Source organism: Lithobates pipiens, unplaced genomic scaffold, assembly GCF_037356315.1.
Source record: "Lithobates pipiens isolate NorthernLeopardFrog02 unplaced genomic scaffold, aLitPip1_a1.2 Scaffold_3, whole genome shotgun sequence".
NCBI lineage: Eukaryota > Metazoa > Chordata > Amphibia > Anura > Ranidae > Lithobates > Lithobates pipiens.
In genome coordinates, this window is record NW_027507790.1 from 54,589,044 (window position 1) to 54,608,432 (window position 19,389).

General features: G+C 45.4%; 1 protein-coding gene across 1 annotated transcript in view; it reads left to right on the forward strand.

The window, feature by feature from the left end:
• The first annotated feature begins 9,972 nt into the window (after positions 1–9,972).
• The window catches only part of ZDHHC8 (zDHHC palmitoyltransferase 8), a 122,609-nt gene continuing 113,192 nt past the window's right edge, over positions 9,973–19,389 (forward strand). Inside the window, exon 1 of the mRNA XM_077461717.1 lies at positions 9,973–10,266. Within this exon, the coding sequence (XP_077317843.1) occupies positions 10,163–10,266 (104 nt within the window). The 5' untranslated portion in view covers positions 9,973–10,162. The remainder of the gene's footprint in view (positions 10,267–19,389) is intronic.

Sequence of the window (19,389 nt, forward strand, 5' to 3'; positions counted from 1 at the left end):
TAGCCCTTCCTTCTCTGGGCTGGCTGCTCAGCTGTCGGCTAATTGCCAGCTCCCATCTCTCTCCACAGTTACCAGCTGTTCTTGATCATGCTCGTCTGACCTGCCTACTTAAAGCTGTCCATCTCACTTCACCTCTGCTTTCGCCTTGGTCACATCACAAGAAACCATCTCCTGCGGTTCTGTTTAAAGACTGGCTTGCTGACATCCCTTCTGCCTCCTTATCCTGCTTGCTGTTGCTCCACTTGGATCCCTGACTTCTGGCCTGGCTGATTACCCGATCTGCTTATTAAACTCTGGCCTGGCTGACTACTTGATCTGGTTACTGGACTCTGGCTATGCTTTGACTATGCTTTTTCTGTTTACCTTTTTATTTTTATTTAATAAACAAGTGTGATTTAATTGTACTTCTGTCTCGGTCTGATTCATGGTTTCTGACAGTCTCCTGGTGTGAAACCAGGGGTTGGCACCCCAGGAAATAGGTCATAGGTAGAATCCTTGACTTTCTACAGATTGGGTAAGATATAAAGCTGGCCCTGAGTACTTTCTAAGGACAGCTCTTGGCCTTATCGGTATAATTTCAATGACCACTTGCTTCGCATTCTTTGATTCTTAACTTTGTTCAGGGGGTAACACGGCTTAATCTCCGGTTAGATCACCCCTGAACTGTTGGGACTTGAATTTCGTTTTAACGGCATTACAAAAACAGGCTTTTTTTTGGAGCCAATACGACATACAGTGGTGTGAAAAAGTGTTTGCCCCCTTCCTCATTTCCTGTTCCTTTGCATGTTTGTCACACTTAAGTGTTTCGGAACATCAAACCAATTTAAACAATAGTCAAGGACAACACAAGTAAACACAAAATGCAATTTGTAAATGAAGGTGTTTATTATTAAAGGTGAAAAAAAATCCAAACCATCATGGCCCTGTGTGAAAAAGTGATTGCCCCCTAAACCTAATAACTGGTTGGGCCACCCTTAGCAGCAACAACTGCAACCAAGCGTTTGCGATAACGTGCAATGAGGCTTTTACAGCGTCCTGGAGGAATTTTGGCCCACTCATCTTTGCAGAATTGTCCTAATTCAGTTACATTAGAGGGTTTTCGAGCATGAACTGCCTTTTTAAGGTCATACCACAACATCTCAATAGGATTCAGGTCAGGACTTTGGCTAGGCCACTCCAAAGTCTTCATTTTCTTTTTCTTCAGCCATTCAGTGGTGGACTTGCTGATGTGTTTAGGATCATTGTCCTGCTGCAGAACCCAAGTTCGTTTCAGCTTGAGTACACGAACAGATGGTCGGACATTCTCCTTCAGGATCTCTTGGTAGACAGCAGAATTCATAGTTCCTTTTATCACAGCAAGTCTTCCAGGTCCTGAAGCAGCAAAACAGCCCCAGACCATCACACTACCACCACCATATTTTACTGTTGGTATAATGTTCTTTTTATGAAATGCAGTGTTCCTTCTACGCCAGATATACTTGGACACACACCTTCCAAAGAGTTCCACTTTTGTCTCATCGGTCCACAGAATGTTGTCCCAAAAGTCTTGGGGATCATCAAGATGTGTTGTGGAGAAATTGAGACGAGCTTTGATGTTCTTTTTGCTCAGCAGTGGTTTTCTCCTTGGAACTCTGCCATGCAGGCCATTTTTGCCCAGTCTTTTCCTGATGGTGGAGGCATGAACGCTGACCTTAACTGAGGCAAGTGAGGCCTACAGTTCCTTGGACGTTGTTGTGGGGTCTTTTGTGACCTCTTGGATGAGTCGTCGCTGCGCTCTTGGGGTAATTTTGGGCGGCCGGCCACTCCTGGGAAGGTTCACCACTGTTCCATGTCTTCGCCATTTGTGGATAATGGCTCTCACTGTGGTTCGCTGGATTCCCAAAGCTTTGGAAATGGCTTTATAACCCTTTCCAGACTGATAGATCTCAAATACTTTCTTTCTCAATTGTTCCTGAATTTCTTTGGGTCTCGGCATGATGTGTAGCTTTTAAGGATCTTCTGGTGGACTTTACTGTGTCAAGCAGCTCCTATTTAAGTGATGCCTTGATTGTGAACAGGTGTGGCAATAATCAGGCCTGGGTGTGGCTAGAGAAATTGAACTCAGGTGTGGACAACCACAGTTATAGTATGTTTTAACAAGGGGGGCAATCACTTTTTCACACATGGCCATGATGGTTTGGATTTTTTTTCACCTTTAATAATAAACACCTTCATTTACAAATTGCATTTTGTGTTTACTTGTGTTGTCCTTGACTATTGTTTAAATTGGTTTGATGTTCCGAAACACTTAAGTGTGACAAACATGCAAAGGAACAGGAAATGAGGAAGGGGGCAAACACTTTTTCACACCACTTGTATTCCCTTGGTCCTTTTTGAAAAGGAAACTATTTTGTCTGGTAACCATATCTGCTGCATGAAGCGTATTCGAATTGGCTGCTCTTTTTTGTAAAGAGCCATATTATTATTGTTCACACGGATAAGGTAGTATTGCATCCTCAGCCTAACATTTACCTTCATGTTTTCCAGAACCCTGTTCTATGGAAGGAAAATCACCACATTCTCTTGATGTGGTGAGAGCAGTCAAAGTCTATTTAAAGGCGACGAATCAGATTCAGAAAACTGATTTTTTTCTTCGTATTGCCTGAAGGTCGTAAAAGAGGACAAGCAGTATTGAAATCTACTATTTCTAAATGGATTTGACAAGTAATCGTTCAAGCTTATGGTTTAAGGAGGTAGATTCCACCCTCTCTAATCAAAACGCACTCCTCTAGGGCTGTTAGTGCTGCATGGGCAGTGCATCACTAAGCCTCCATGGCTCAAATCTGCAAGGCCGCAACTTGGTCTTCAATCCATACATTTACCAGATTCTATCAGGTAGATGTAAAAAGGCATGAGGATATCGCCTGTGGGCATAGTGTACTGTAGGCAGCAGTATAACTCTTCTAGTCTCATGTTGCGTCTCCCTCCCCTCAGTTGGCATTGCTATGGGAGATCCCACATAGTAACTACTATGCCTCTGTGTCCCATGATGTACGATTAAAGACAATAGAAATAGACAATTAGCTTACCTGTAAAATCCTTTTCTTTTGAAGTACATCACAGGACACAGAGGTCCCGCCAAAATGAATTTTGCAGGTAAGCTGTTATAAGAATCCTATTTTTCCCACAAATAGAGCTTTCTTTTGGTGGTATTTGATCACCTCTGCGGTTTTTATTTTTTGTACTATAAACAAAAAAAGGGGGAAAATTTTGAAGAAAAAAAGCAATATTTTTACTTTTTGCTATAATAAATATCGCCAACCCCCCCCCCCCCCCAAAAAAAAATTCTTCCTCAGTTTAGGCCAATATATAATCTACATATTTTTTGGGGGGGAAAAATTGCAATAAGTGTATATTGATTGGTTTGTGCAAAAGTTATTGTGTCTACAAAATGTCATGTTGCTAGGCAAAACAGGGAAATGCCTTGTTTACATTCTGCCTCTACGTGCCACGATCGCGGGCCACCGACAGACACTGAGTCCGCGGGACCCGTGGGCATGCTCCTGTGGCGTGCGCGCACCCGCTAGCCGCCGATGATGGAGTGACTTACGGGTATGTGGTTTTGCACACCCGTGCCATTCTTCCGACCTATATCGGCGTGAGCTGGTCGGCAAGCACTTAAACTGGTCTTATAAAAGCCGTTACTTTCACCTTAAGTCCTATGGATGCCCTTGGGAAAACTATTTATTGTCTAATGCAAGTGAAGCATTATAACATGGAGCTGGCATCACCCCAAAAATTCCTCGCCTCTACAAATTTTGTCTGTTGTGACATCCACAGAAAACTTCCTTTGGATGTCACAGCAGACGAAAAGCATAGGGGTGGTACTTCCAGTTGTCACTTCTGGTTATGAGCAATGTATGACCTTTGGTCAATGAGATACCTCTAGAGGGCTTACCCAGGGAAATAATTTTAGATTGCTTAGTTACAGAGATACCTCCAGAGGGCTTAGTCATAGAGATACCTCTAGAGGGCTTATTTACAGGGATACCTCTAGTGTCATCTCTAAGGCTAAATCCTACATAAGGTAAAATGTGTCACAGCCTTGAACCCAGATGATGAGTGTAAAGCTGGCCCTACATCACTTGATTCCCCCATCCACGCTACACAATTTGGATAGACAACTCTGCTTTGCTGCTATTGTATTCAGCGCCATTGGCTGTCAGAATACTCAAACAGTGCCTGCATCTGAAATGTAATAGTAGTGATTCTCTTGCGCTGCTCTTTTAACCTTTGATAGTGCTTAAGCAAGCCAACACTGATATGTGATTCACATACCCAAACAACTTATAACTGCCAATTAAGTGTGGCATCACACTTAATTGGCAATTATAAATGCACACATCTGGCTGGATGCAGGTGCTGCTTGGCCAGTTGTGCCCGACTCCTTTAAAAGTCGATTGGAAAATCAACAATTTGTCAAGCAGTGTGGCACTGACAGGGCCACCTACAGAGTGACTTTTAACCAATTCAGCAGGAATTAGCCAAGCATTAAATCTGTGTATGGACAGCTTTACCTGAATGTGTTCCAATAAAAGGATTTACTAAACTTAGATCTGTGTGAAGCAAACACATTTATTCACTCTATCTGACATTGTCAGTTGCGTGGCTGTCTCAGGCCTCAATACTTTAACCACCCTTCTGGAAAAAGCACTTAGCAACTAAAGGCAGGGCTCCAGTTCTCTGATACATACTCCAACCAGTGTCTGAGAGTGCATTAAAAGAGCCCTATAGTCATGGAATACACTTTCATTTTATTACATCACCACTGTAATAGCCATACAAACAATAGTTATTTTTGGCAATTCATTATACGCTTACTAGAAAAATCTTCTTTCGTGTTGTGCGTTCTGCCTTTCTGCTGACCATCTCTTTCCACAACTTCCTGGATTTCCCTGCATGCTTTGCAGCGTCTCCTCTGCCATTTACTTGCAATTTCTAAGAACTACGTGTCCCATGGTACCTTGCTGCCTGCAAGCAGTCATTTCTGTACTGCAGGTAGGTTAATTGTCTTCTGTCCAAAATTGGCCCTAGTATATGAATGGGGACCTTGGATTGTGGGCGTGGGCTCCTTGAGAGTAGGGACAGACATGAGTGTGCAATGTACAGGGATAGGGACAATTGTAGACACTCACTCAGGTTGAAAAGGATGCTGGACTGGTGTCTTTATTCTACCTAACTAACTATAAAACTATGAAACTCCATCTCCTGAAACTCCTCCTCTCAGCTCCACTGTACTTCAGAAGGCAGGCTCTGTGAAATGTGTGAATGAAATGCAATATGGAAACGAATGTGTAATTTTACATTTAGTCCATTATAATAAATAATTATCAAACTATAGCCACTGTAATCCAGCTCAAATCGCATATCACTCACTGTTTAAAGAAACTATAAAAATTTTGTTTCCAGGGGTTAGCCAGCACCATCTTAAGTATTGTTTTCGGAGTCCACAGTAGGGTTGCCACCTTTTCTTCAAGCCAAACCCAAACACTTTAGCAGCACAGGGCACATTTTTTTTCATAGTATACATTATAGGATTATAAAAGACCAGGGACACCTTTGGGTGCCCCCCATTTAGAGTGGTTACACAGAGCGCTGTGACAAAGTGGGTGTGGCCAAACTGTTCTTGCTAACACCCTGCCCCCCCACCCCCCAGTGATGTCAAACCTGCCCTCAGAGAGGGGGCTGCAGCACCCGAATGGCAACAGATTTTTGTGTGACTATGTCAGTTACTTGAGGAGCCACAACCCAGACTAAATAATGTGTCCGGGTTTCAGGCAGACTGAAACCCGGACACAAGATTCCAAACCCGAACTGTCCGGGTGAATCCTGGACAGGTGGCAACCCTAGTCCACAGTAGAGTGTATTTCCGCCCTTACATGAGCACTTCCTTTACTGTTAACCAAGCCTCCTTCTCAATCCAACGTTTCTATGGCAACCCTGCTTCCCTGTTCATAGCTAGCTTGTTTTATTTTATAGTATTTACTTGTGCTGATTACCTAGTGTTTGACTGTATGAGTCCTATCAGCTTCAACTGATAAGACTGCAGTTATTTCTGTCCCATGCCGTGCTTTACACTGTATGTGAGGTCACATGGCCACATGGTGTGTAGAAGGAAGCTCTGAGTGATTATCAGCCTCCTGGGAGTTCAGTGCTGTACCGTAGGAAGTCCTGATAACAGATAGATAAGACATAGAGAGTGTGCCGTAAATCAGGGGAGATCTGGGCATGCTCAGTGATGTCATTCTAAAGAACAAAAAGTATTACAACAATACTAAGCAAGTAAGGAGATATCTACAAGCAGTGTTCATTAGGGATTTGTATCCTGATTTAGGCTGGGTTCACACCAGAGCGATGCGGGAACGCCGCAAATCCGCTGCGTTTTCCCGCATCGCATGCCTCCCGCCGGCAGTTCACATTGCCCTATGCGGACTGCTGGGAGTGTCAGTGAAATGTTAATGACACCCCCAGATCAGTCCGCATATCGCAGTGCGATCTGCAAACTCGGACAGGAATCAGATCGCATGGTGTGAACACCCATGCGATCCGATTCTGCTGCGGACCAAAAAAAGAGTCCCGTGCGAGTTTGCGGCGGGTGCGATGCGAATTCAGCCATACGATCTGTATGGCTGAACTCGCATCGCACAGAGATCGGATGTGATTTGCACTGCAGTGCGGTGCGAATCACATCCGGTTCTCGCTGCCGCAGCGGTGTGAACCCAGCCTTACATGGGACAAAGTTGTGGGGAGGGTTTAGAACCACTTTAAAGCTGATGTTTTGCTATGGCAACTGTTACAAAGTTACTATGTTCCAACTTGGACCAATATAAGTACGTATTTGGCCTCCCTCTGAGATCGCTGTTGGAGATGGAAATCACTGTAGTAGATACTGTTACTACAATGATCGCTGCTAGCTTCTAGGTCCTGTGCCGAGGGGGTGCCCTACTGCATAGTGAACATGGGAGGTTGTTTGCTTGGCACAGCTACCATTTAGGGAACACTTTGCATTTTTTCAATGACTGCAGAACGTTCTCTGATTTGATTAGGTGGGGCAGTGATCACGATCTCCACCTCATCTAATCACAGAACATTATGCATTAAGAAAATACAAAGTGTTCCCTAAATGACACTTGTCCTGAGAAAGCCACCTCCTGTGTTCACTAAACCACAGGGCAACCAAAAGCCAGTGGCAATCACTGCAGTATCAGTGATTTCCATGGGCATCCCGCAGCTATGGTACTGGCTGGACCAATGTAACAACGTCCATAACTAAACTGCATCTTCAGGGGCTCGTTCACACCATGAAAACTGATGGGAAAACAGCACAGATTTCACTTGCAAAACATCCGTTTACATCATTTTCATGGGCATTTCAGTCAGTTTTTATGCATGTTAACATCAGTTTTCATGTGCGTATTTTTGTATGCACAAACTGACATCACATGTCCTCACATCATGTGTCATCAACCCCCTTATCAGTGCCCCCTGATTAGTGATCTCCACTGTCTCCTGCCATCAGTGCCCCCTCATTAGTGATCCCCACTGTCTCCTGCCATCAGTGCCCCCTCATTAGTGATCCCCACTGTCTCCTGCCATCAGTGCCCCCTCATTAGTGATCTTCACTGTCTTCTGCCATCAGTGTCCCTCTCGGTTCATTCTGCACTCCTGTAACCTGTTTTCATCTGACAGCCGTCTAAAGCCCACTTTTGGCTGACGTCACCCAGCCAGTCAAGGCTCAGGAAAGATCCTGACTTTACAGTCGGAATCCACCCAGAAGTCTGGAGCAGCAGCTGGCTCAGCCTCTCAACATGCATCTGAGAGCCTAAACCTGCCCCCTGCACAGCCCAGTGCTCCAGTGAGTGCTGGTGGGGCAGGGCAGAGAGCCCGAGACTGACAGTCATGTCATCCCTCTGCTCAGAGCGGAGGGGGAGAACTGAGTGATCACCGGTATTTGATTGCTCAGTTCCTATGGTAGAGTTGGCAGGGGACACCTGCAGCTGGGACCGGTGCTGCGGTCATGTAGGCGAGCATGACTTTATTTTTCTGCATTCTCAAACTTCTCTTTTAATACATTTTCTGCAATAAAGTGATAGTAAAGACTTATGCTTAAGGCTGGGTTCACACTGGCTGCGGTTCTCTTTTGCTAATCAAGTCTGAATTTTTGCCTGAATTCAGACCTGAAACGGAGCCAAAGACGCACAGGACCCTTTTTCAGTGTGGACCGTGGCCATCCCAGAGCTGAATGAACCAGCTTTGTTTGTGAGCCGGCCACAGTCTCCTGTCATGTGTGTTGGATGCGAGGAAACCCACATCCAATTCGCATACATGTGAACCCAGCCTAAAAAAAAACATGTTTAAGCATGCCCGTCTGACAGAAGCCAACTGAATGCCCAGCTTCTGTTGGACCAGCTGCCTTACACATGGGCTGAATGTTGCTTGGTGTTTATTATCGCCTGACATTTGGCCTGTGTGTACTAGGCTTTAGTATAACATATTTTAATTAAACAAAATTTGCATTTTCAATTACTTTAACCACTTCAATACAGGGCATTTTCACCCCCTTCCTGCCCAGGCCAAGTTTCAGCTTTGAGCGCTGTCACACTTTGAATGACAATTGTACAGTCATGTGACGTTGTACCATAATAAATTTTGATAACCCCCCCCCACAAATAGAGCTTTATTTTGGTGTTATTTGATCACCTCTGCGTTTTTTATTTTTTGTGCTATAAACAAAAAAGACCGTCAATTTTGAAAAAAAAACACAATATTTATTACTTTTTGCTATAATAAATATCCGATTTTTTTTAAACATTTTTTTTTCTGTTTAGGCCGATATGTATTCTTCGACATACTTTCGTTGAAAAAAAAAATCCCAATAAGCGTATATTGATTGGTTTACGCAAAAGTTATAGCGTCTACAAAATAGGGGATAGATTTGTCATTTTTATTATAAACTTTTTTTTTTTTTACTACTAATGGCGGCGATCTGCGATTTTTATCCTGTGACATTGCGGCAGACAGATCGGACACTTTTGACACTATTTTGGGACCATTGACATTTATAAAGCGATCATTGCTATAAAAATGAATTGATTACTGTATAATTGTCACTGGCAGGGAAGGGGTTAATGCTAGGGGGCGCTGAAGGGGTTCAATGTGCGTCCTAGGGAGTGATTCTAACTGTGGGGGAGGGGACTGATGAGGTGTTCCTATATAGAAGGAACAGACGATCAGTTCTCTCCCCTGACAGGATGTGGATCTCTGTGTTTACACACACAGATCCACGTCTTGGCTCTGTGATGAGCAATCGCGGGTGCCCAGTGGACATCGTGGCCGCTGGGCACGCGCCCCGGGTCCCCAGTGATGTGGTGAGCACGCGCACACGCTCTCCACAATGATAAAGACGTTGTATGACTTCCGCCCGGAGAGAAGAAGGGTTCCTGGCGCCGTCATTTTACATGCACCCAAACCCTTTACATACCTAGATTTTACCTTGTAAAAAGAGCAGTGACATCAGCACTGTACTGTACATAGCCTCAGCAGAGCTGTGGGAGGGGACAACAGGCTCCACACACTACAGGCTACCTGCAGAATAGTACAGGAGGGGGCGGAGACAGACCTGTCACCTTACCCATGGAGAGAGAGCAGCATTAGGCAGTCTTTATTACAGGAAGCAAAGTCTCCTACTGGACTCCTGCACAGATCTGGAAGAAATACACAATGGTGAATGTATATAGTTAGAGGATAAAGACAAGAGGCCGCTAACTAGCATCCTCCAATAAAGGCCATGCAGTGCCTGAAGGGATGTACTAGCTCCATGGAGACGAGTGATGTGTGAGATGTTGGTGCTCCGGTGAGTCCTCCCCCAGGAATGGCAATCTCCTCCACTAGTCTCGGGTTCCACCTTAAGCCGTCATCTGGCAGAGAAGAGGGCTGGGCTCCGCTGGGTGGGATTTCCTGTGTGAGCAGGTCAGCTGTTCTGTGTATGTCTGTCTCCTTCTTCTTCCCCTCCTCCCTCCATTCACTCTCCGTGGATCGTGCGGTCAGTGCCCCCGTCTCTCTTCTCTCTCCTCCCCCTGGTGCCTCTCTCTCGGGATCCGACTAGTGATGTGTAACCTACAGAATGCCCAGCAGCACCGGAAAAAGGTTTAAACCGACCAAGTACATCCCGGTCTCCACTGCAGCTGCCTTATTAGTGGGCTCCACCACTTTGTTTTTTGTTTTCACGTAAGTAGATCTCCTCCATTGGTCGCCTCATCTCCTCACCGCGGCTCCTCCGCCTGGAACACCGGGGCTGTGCGGGGGAGGGGAGGGAGGAGAGGAGGGCACAGGCCCGAGCTGTGCCAGGGTGCCTGCTACCGTGACATGTGTCAGCCTGGGCAATGCTGGCATTGTGGCTGGAAAATGGCCTTTTGTCTGTGCTGGGTATGGAAGGCCCAGGGTTAGGGGAGGGCTGCTCTATACCATAGACACGGTGTACACCATAGACTCCATACTATACTATACCATAGACTCCATACTATACCATACCATACCATAGACTCCATACTCTACCATACCATACCATACCATAGACTCCATACTATACCATACCATACCATAGACTCCATACTATACCATAGACTGTGTGTACACCAATGATTCCATACTATACCATAGACTCCATAAACTGTGTACGCCATAGACTGCGTGTACACCATAGACTCCATACCATACTATACCATAGACTGTGTGTACACCACAGACTGTGTGTACACCGTAGACTCTGTATACTATACCATAGACTCTGTATAGCATAGACTAAATGCCATAGATTCCATACTAAAGCATAGACTCTGTATACCATATCATAGATTCTATATACTATAGACTCTGTATTCCATACCATACTGTATACCATACACTCCATACTATACCATAGATTCTGTATACCATACCATAGAATCCATACTATACCATAGACTCCATACTATACCATACCATACCATAGACTCCATACTATACCATACCATAGACTCCATACTATACCATAGACTGTGTGTACACCATAGACTCTATACCATACTATAGACTCCATACTATACCATAGACTGTGTGTACACCAATGATTCCATACTATACCATAGACTCCATAAACTGTGTACGCCATAGACTGCGTGTACACCATAGACTCCATACCATACTATACCATAGACTGTGTGTACACCACAGACTGTGTGTACACCATAGACTCTGTATACTATACCATAGACTCTGTATAGCATAGACTAAATGCCATAGATTCCATACTAAAGCATAGACTCTGTATACCATATCATAGATTCTATATACTATAGACTCTGTATTCCATACCATACTGTATACCATACACTCCATACTATACCATAGATTCTGTATACCATACCATAGAATCCATACTATACCATAGACTCCATACTATACTATGCCATAGACTCTGTATACCATAGACTCCATACCATAGTCTCTGTATACCATACCATAGATGCCATAGACTCCATACTATAACATAGACTCTGTATATCATACCATAGACTCCATACTATATTGTATACCATAGACTCTATATAGTATACTGTATACCATACCATAGACTCTGTACATACTTCACCAGCCCTCAAATAGTGGAAAATGAGGGCTGCCTCGGAGCAGGGGGGGTGAGCACCGCCAGCACTCGGGGTTGAATGGGAGCTGTTCTCTGAGCGGTCGCCCTGGGGAAGGGGGCAGAGATAAGTCGGCCGGATCATAAGATCACCGAGAAACATCTCTGTAACCAATTTCATTAGAATTGCTGAGTGTTCCCTGCACTCACTGTCACACACAGTGCCACCTCCTGGCCCGGGTACTTTGGACAGATCAACCGTCCAATGCCGGGATGTGTGACGTGTATCAAAGTACCTGGACCAGGAGGTGGGGCTGTATGTGACGGTGAGCGGCTGGAACACACGGCAATGCAAATGAAAGCCGTTACAGCGATGTTCCTCGGTGCTCTGATGATCCAGCTGGCAATTCTATTCCTATCCTCTCCTCTCTCTTCTCCTGCACAGGTGAAGTGGCATTGTTGTGCACTGATAATGTTAAAATTTTATTTTTGTAACTTAATTTTGCATAAAACATTTCAGCCCTGGTTCACATTGATGCAATTTGACATGTCAATACTGTACCATACTATAGGCTCTATATACTATACCAGGGATATGCAATTAGTGGACCTCCAGCTGTTGCAGAACTACAAGTCCCATGAGGCATAGCAAGACTCTGACAGTCACAAGCATGACACCCAGCGACAGAGGCATGATGGGACTTGTAGTTTTGCAACAGCTGGAGGTCCGCTATTTGCAGATCCCTTTATTATACTATAACATAGACTCTAGCTACTATACTAAACCATACCATAGACTCTAGATGTGCATTGCTTCCTATTCTCAAACTGAATGGCAGCGCTTGTGTTCTGCTAGCTCATGGTTTTCTTCAGGCTTGGTTCACATATAAGCCGCATGCGGCTCACAGCAGGGGTCTGGTGCGTGCTGGACCACAGTTTCAGCCTGAATTGTGGGCTGAATTTGGACCAAAAGATGCACAGCATTTTTCTGCAAAACGCACCGGCCCTGAACTTGAGATGTGAACCGGCTCCATAGAGGCGGTCAAAATATCCTGCTATTGCGAATACAATTTGCATTGGTGTTAACCTAGCCTCAGACAGGTCCTCACTGATTGACATCTGGAACCTGACTGCCTAGGTTAGGAGCCACCACAGTACAAATATGACATGCATAAAGTTTGAATAAACGATCTTAACCACTACAATACTGGGCACTTTCACCCCCTTCCTTCCCAGCCCAATTTTCAGCTTTCATCGCTCTAGCGCTTTCAATGACAATTGCGTGGCCATGCTACACTGTACCCAAATGAAATTGTTATCATTTTGTTCGCACAAATAGAGCTTTATTTTGGTGTTATTTATTCACGACTCAGTTTTTTATTTTTTGCGATATAAGCGCAAAAAAAGCGGAAATTTGGAAAAAAAACAATTTTCTTTTTTCTATTTGAAAAGAAATCCAATAAAATCAAATTTTGTCATAAATTTAAGCCAAAATGTATTCTGCTACATGTTTTTGGTAAAAAAAATTCCGTTAAGTGTATAATAATTGGTTTGTGTGATCAGGGACATATGTACGCAAATGATCATGTACATATGTGTGCAGGTGATCACGTACATATGTGTGCAGATAATCATTGGGACATGTGATTTTAGTGGGACATATGTGGGGGACATGTTTTTATTATTAGGGACATGTGTTTTTATTATTTGGGGACATGTATGTTTTGGGGACATGTGTGTTTTGGGGACATATGTGGGGACTGTGTTTGTACTGTGTGGTGTGTTGACACTAGACTGATGATCAGTGAGTAAAAAGCTGTAAAAAACAGCTCATACTCTCTGATCATCAGCCGGCTGTAGCATTCTGCTCTCCTCTCCTCAGCGATGACTTCCGTGTGAGGAGAGGAGAGCCGATTGCCTAGCAACCGGCTGTTTGTTTACATCACATGACGGCCGTGATTGGACACGGCCGTCATGTGATCAGGAGGGCCAATCACAGAGCCCTCCCGCCGGTCTGAGATGTGCCGTGTCCGGGTGACACGAGCACATCGGGATCGCGCCGCTGCGCGGGCACGCGCGCAATCCCGCTACTTCTGAAGGACGTTCCTGAACGTCCTATCAGGAGTAGACGGCTCCCACCCGGCCGTATATATATATATATATATGCATTGGCCGGGTGGGAAGTGGTTAAAGCAGTAGTAGACTGCCCATGTTCTATCGGATTAGTGAACCCGTCAGGTTATGTAACGAAAGTGATGTTCCGTCAGCTGCACATGCGTGCTACCAGGTTTGCTAATCTGACAAAACGCCTGTAGTCAGAAGGCGGCAGCGGACTGAAGTCGCCCCAAAGTAGTACAGGAACCTTTTTTCTAAGTCGGAGCGACTTGAGTCGCTCCTATTAGAACGGTTCCATAGTACAGAACAGAGCGCGACTTGTTAGGCGGCGAAGTCGCCTGGACAAGTCTCCCCTGTGTGAACCGAGCCTAAGGAGATGTTTACAGTATCTACAGTTGTGCTCATAAGTTTACATGCCCTGGCAGGACTTTGCAAAATTTATGATTTCTTGGCCATTTTTCAGAGAATATAAATAACACAAAAACATTTCTTTCACCCATGGTTAGTGTTTGGCTGAAGCCATTTATTATCAATCAACTGTGTTTACTCTCTTTAAATCAGGGCTCGACAAACCCCAGGCGCCAGGTCGCCAATGCGACCAGAAATCGCAACCTGGCGCCTAAGCTGCCACCAGCCCACTCACTATTGATGCCCCAGACATGCAGCGCATGAACACTGACTGCCGTCTTCCTCCCTCCTCCACACTCAGCGGCGTCGCGCTAAGTGTGTGTGAAACTGACAAGCAACGGAGAGAGAAGGATCTGTCAGATTTCAGCTTGATGTCGGGGTGGGCAGGACCCAGCAGCTATCAAACACCAGCCAATGGGATCTGGGCGGGCCGCTATGTGTATGTGGCCCCACCCCCTTTCTTAAGCAGCCCAATCGTTGGCTGAGTCCCGCCCACCCGGCCGGGCCCCACCCATTCCGACACTGAGACGATAAAGCGCCTCATCCATAAAAGACTTCAAGCTGTCATTGATGTTAAAGGGGTCAATACACAGTATTAAGAACTGGGGTATGTAAACTTTTGATCAGGGTCATTTGGGTAGTTTCTGTTACCATTATGATTTAAAAAGCGTAAACAGTTGATGATAAATGACTTCAGCCAAACACTAACCATGAGTGAATTTTTTTTTTTTTTTGTTATTCATATTCTCTGAAAAGTAGGCAAGACATCATAAATTCTGCCAGGGTATGTAAACTTATGAGTAAGCCAGGGATCCAGCGCTGTCCTTACCCGGGGCACATCTTCTTTGACATATTTACTAAAGAAAGCCGGCCGTTATTGCTTGCAGCTTGACACTGCACATGTGCAAGCTTTTTGTGAATGGACCCACTGCCTTGAAGGACCTGTGACATGTCCCAGAAGGTTGTTGGCAGGAAAGGGGAGCCTGTCTTTTCTGATTGCCTCAGCTGGGGGTCTCCAAACTTTCTAAATAGCCAGTTTACTCTCCTTTAAGCAAGGGAGCCGGACTGTGGCCAGTGGGAATAGAAAATGACCTGGTGGGAGTAAACCGTTCCTTGTCATTGGGAGGAATAATGCCCCCCCCCCCCCCCCGACATTGGTGTCATTGGGAGGAATAATCCCCCCCCCCCCCCCCCCCCGACATTGGTGTCAGTGGGAGGAATAATGCCCCCCCCCCGACATTGGTGTCAGTGGGAGGAATAGTGCCCCCCGTCATTGGTGTCAGTGGGAGGAATAGTGCCCCCCCGTCATTGGTGTCAGCGGGAGGAACAGAGTGGCAGGAATTATGACCCACTGTTCTTGACAACCCAAGAGATGGATAATCTCAAGCAAAGGGCCACAGTTTGGAGACCATGGCCTAGGTGGTCAGAGTGGAAGTGGGAACAGGTGCATATATATATATATATATTTTTTTTTTTTCTGATAGGGCTGCATAGCCACTGTCCACAGCCAAAAGGGCCTTCAAGTGGGCTAGTTACATAGTTAGTCAGGTTGAAAAAAAGACACAAGTCCATCCAGTTTAACCTTCTGATGCTAGTGAGCATCAGAACTGGACTATGAAGCAAAGGAAGAAGGTGGCCTGTCTGATAAATTCAGGAATGATTTGAGGAACATAGAGAGAGATGTGTTGACTTGGCCTCCAAATTCTCCAGATCTCAGTCCAATTGAGAATCTGGAAAAACAAGTCTGATCCATGGAGGCCCCACCTCATAACTTATAGTGCTTAAAGGATCTGCTACTGACGGCTTGGTGCCAGATACCACAGGATTTCTTCAGAGGTCTAGTGGAGTTCATGACTTGATGGGCTATGATGGGTGGTCACATAATGTTATGGCTGATCGGTGTATAAAGCTAACCATATTCTATACAATCTGGTCTTACAATCTCCTTTTTGGATCTACAAACAACTATGTAATGTTAAGGGCCTGTGTTTGACAGAAATTGGATTGTATAGTTTTGTCCAGGTCCTGTGATGGTTTTAGTAAATGTAGGTTATAGTGATATTTCACATTTGTTACAGCTTCAGCGATGACCATGAATTTTATTTTAAGCTGACTATTCTGAAGCTGGTAAAAGCAATCCGAATGGTTAGAGAGCCACTGGATTACTTCTACAGTAAAAGGCCCTCCTTGCCGCCACCTTTACTAGGCTCTCCTGAGTGATCAGGGAGCCTGGCAAGGATGCATCCAATTCCTTACACCAGGCATGTCCAAAGTCCGGCCCACTTTCCGGTTTCGGACGGCCCGCCTGGTAATGTTGACATATATCTTTTGTGGCTCCCAACGAATCCCTGATCGCTGGGGGCCAGAACAGATAGATATGCTGGCTGCCATGGAGGGGGCGGGACGAGTGCTGTGGATACAGGAGTATTTCCTGTTTACACAGCGTCCTGTGTAAAAGGAAGTCCCGTCTCCTGCGCTGCCATTGGACAACTGTTTTGTCCATCACAGGAGGCGGTACTTTCAATTAAAGAGGCCGTCGATAGAAACAGGAGTTTCTCCTGTATGTCTGTTGGCCGCTCATCCCACCCCCCTCCCTGTCTCGTCCAAGGCTGCAGAGGACATGAATCGGGCTGCACTGATGGCAATGGTGAGTCTGCATTCATGGCAATACGCTGGGGGCTGCAGATGGGCAATGACCCTTATTTTGCTTCACAGGTCTATTTAAAATGTAAGTTGTTGTTTTTTTTTTTTTCTCCTGAGACTTCCTTTTTAAAGTTAAGGTGTGTGGTATAAGCCGATTAAATACGGTATATCCAAATAACACACCCGAGCTCATCTATTCACCACACACAGCACAAAGGCAAGAGAATTCTTGTTGGGCCGTGTATTAGTGCTCGGCGAACACACTTAGACCGAATTTTAATGGTTTAACCACTTCAATACCGGGCCATAGTCAAATGATGCCCACAGATGGGATCTCCCATCCTGGGTGGACGTCATATGATGGCCTCGTTGTTACGGCACAGCGTGGCGATCACGGATGAGGTGTTTCCCTCGGACACAGCCCTTCCCCGATCTGTGGGATTTTCACCCCCATTCAATCACAGCCGGTCACATGTACTGTGCATTCACAGTGCTCGTGCATGTGCCTAGGGCGCGTGCAGAGCGTCGATCGGGGATGCGGCTTGTCGCCCTGACACAGCCCAACCCCGATCGCAGTAAAGAGCCAATTAAATTGGCTCTTTACCACGTGATCGGCTGTGTCCAATCAGAATGTAAACAAACCTCGGTAACGAGATGTTACCGAGTTCTCCTCCTCACACACTGATAGTGTGTGAGGAGGAGATTGTGGTAACATCTTGTTACCGCCTAGTGTACACACCAACCACACTGATTACCCCCCCACCCCCCCCAAATAAAGAGGACATGTCACCACCCATCACAGCCCATCTGAGTACCCGAGTACCTGTCGCCAGCCCATCAGAGTACCCGAGTACCTATTTGCAGACCATGCCTCATAGAATATACGTTGGGGTGTTTGCTTTCCAAAATGGGGTCATTTTGTGGGTGATTCCATTGTCCTGGTGCTCCAGGACCTTCAAAAGTGTGATGGGTAGGAACGAAATGAGATGTGTAATTTATCCTAGAACGCCTGAAGGTACTACTTCAATGTTGGACCTCTGTATAAAACTGTCACACATGTGGTATTTCAATACTCAGGAGGAGTAGCAGAATATGTTTTGGGGTGTATTTTTTGCTATATACATGCTATGTGTTAGAAATATCTTATAAATGGACAACTTTGTGTAAAAAGGAAAAAAAAAAAAAATATTTTAATTTTCTTTCCACGTTTTCCGAAGACTTGTGGAAAAAAATGAACTGTTCAAAAGACTCATTATGCCTCATAGAATATACATTGGGGTGTTTGCTTTCCAAAATTTGGGTCATTTTGTGGGTAATTCCATTGTCCTGGTGCTCCAGGGCCTTCACAAATGTAATAGGTCATTAGAAAATTAGAGGTGTCATTTATGCTCCTAGAATCCCTAACGGTGCTCCCTGCATGTTGGACCTCTCTGTGTGGCCAGCCTGTGTAAAAGTCCCACACGTGGTATCGCCATACTCGGGAAGAGCTGCAGAATGTATTTTGGGGTGTAATTGTAAGTATGCATATGCTGTGTATGAGAAATAACTTGTTATGACAATTTTGTAAAAAACAAACAAAAGAAAAACCCATTCTTCTTTTTCCCAAGAATTGTGAGAAAAAATTACAACTTCAAAAAACTCACCATGCCTCTTACTAAATACCTTGGACTGTCTACTTTTCAAAAAGCGGTCATTTGGGGGGGGGGGGGGGGTTGGAGGTATTTGTACTTTCCTGACATTTCAGAGCCTCAATTGATAGGCTGTCAGTGCATCAGGTGTGATCAGATGTGATCAATTTTCAATGAATTGCACCATAGCTTGTAGACTCTATAACTTTCAAAAAGACTAAATAATATCCACTAATTTGGGTTATTTTTAACAAATGGATGTAGCATAACTTTTGGCCCAAATTTATGAACAAAATTTACTTATTTGCAAAATTTTATCATAGAAACAAAGTTTTTTTATTTTTTTTTAGTGATGCACCGAAATTTCGGCCGCCGAAACATATCGGCCGAAAATGCCCTTTTCGGCAATTTGCCGAAAGAGAAAAACGGCCGATAATGGAGCCGAAAATGGGGCGTGGCCTGGGTGGGGGTGGGGCTCCGCCCCCCGCCCCTGGTGACGCCCATCATAGCGCAGGAGAGCCACCTCCGCCGCCTTTTTGATAACAGCGCCGGGAACATCACAGCTTTCATTTCAATTGCTGTGTGTTTCCGGCCGTGCGCCGTCACACGCAGCCCCTCCCCCTTGTCCGGGCACTTAGATAGACAGATCATCTGCAGGATTGGACGGATGATCTGTCTATCAAAGTGCCCGGACAAGGGGGAGGGGCTGCGTGTGACGGCGCACGGCCGGGAACACACAGCAATTGAAATGAAAGCTGTGATGTTCCTGGCGCTGTTATCAAACAGGCGGCGGAGGCGGCTCTCTTCCCTGCACACAGTGCACAGGCTGGCTGCAATGGGGGCACACTGGCTGCAATGGGGGCACACTGGCTGCAATGGGGGGGCACCCTGGCTGCAATGGGGGGGCACCCTGGCTGCAATGGGGGGGCACCCTGG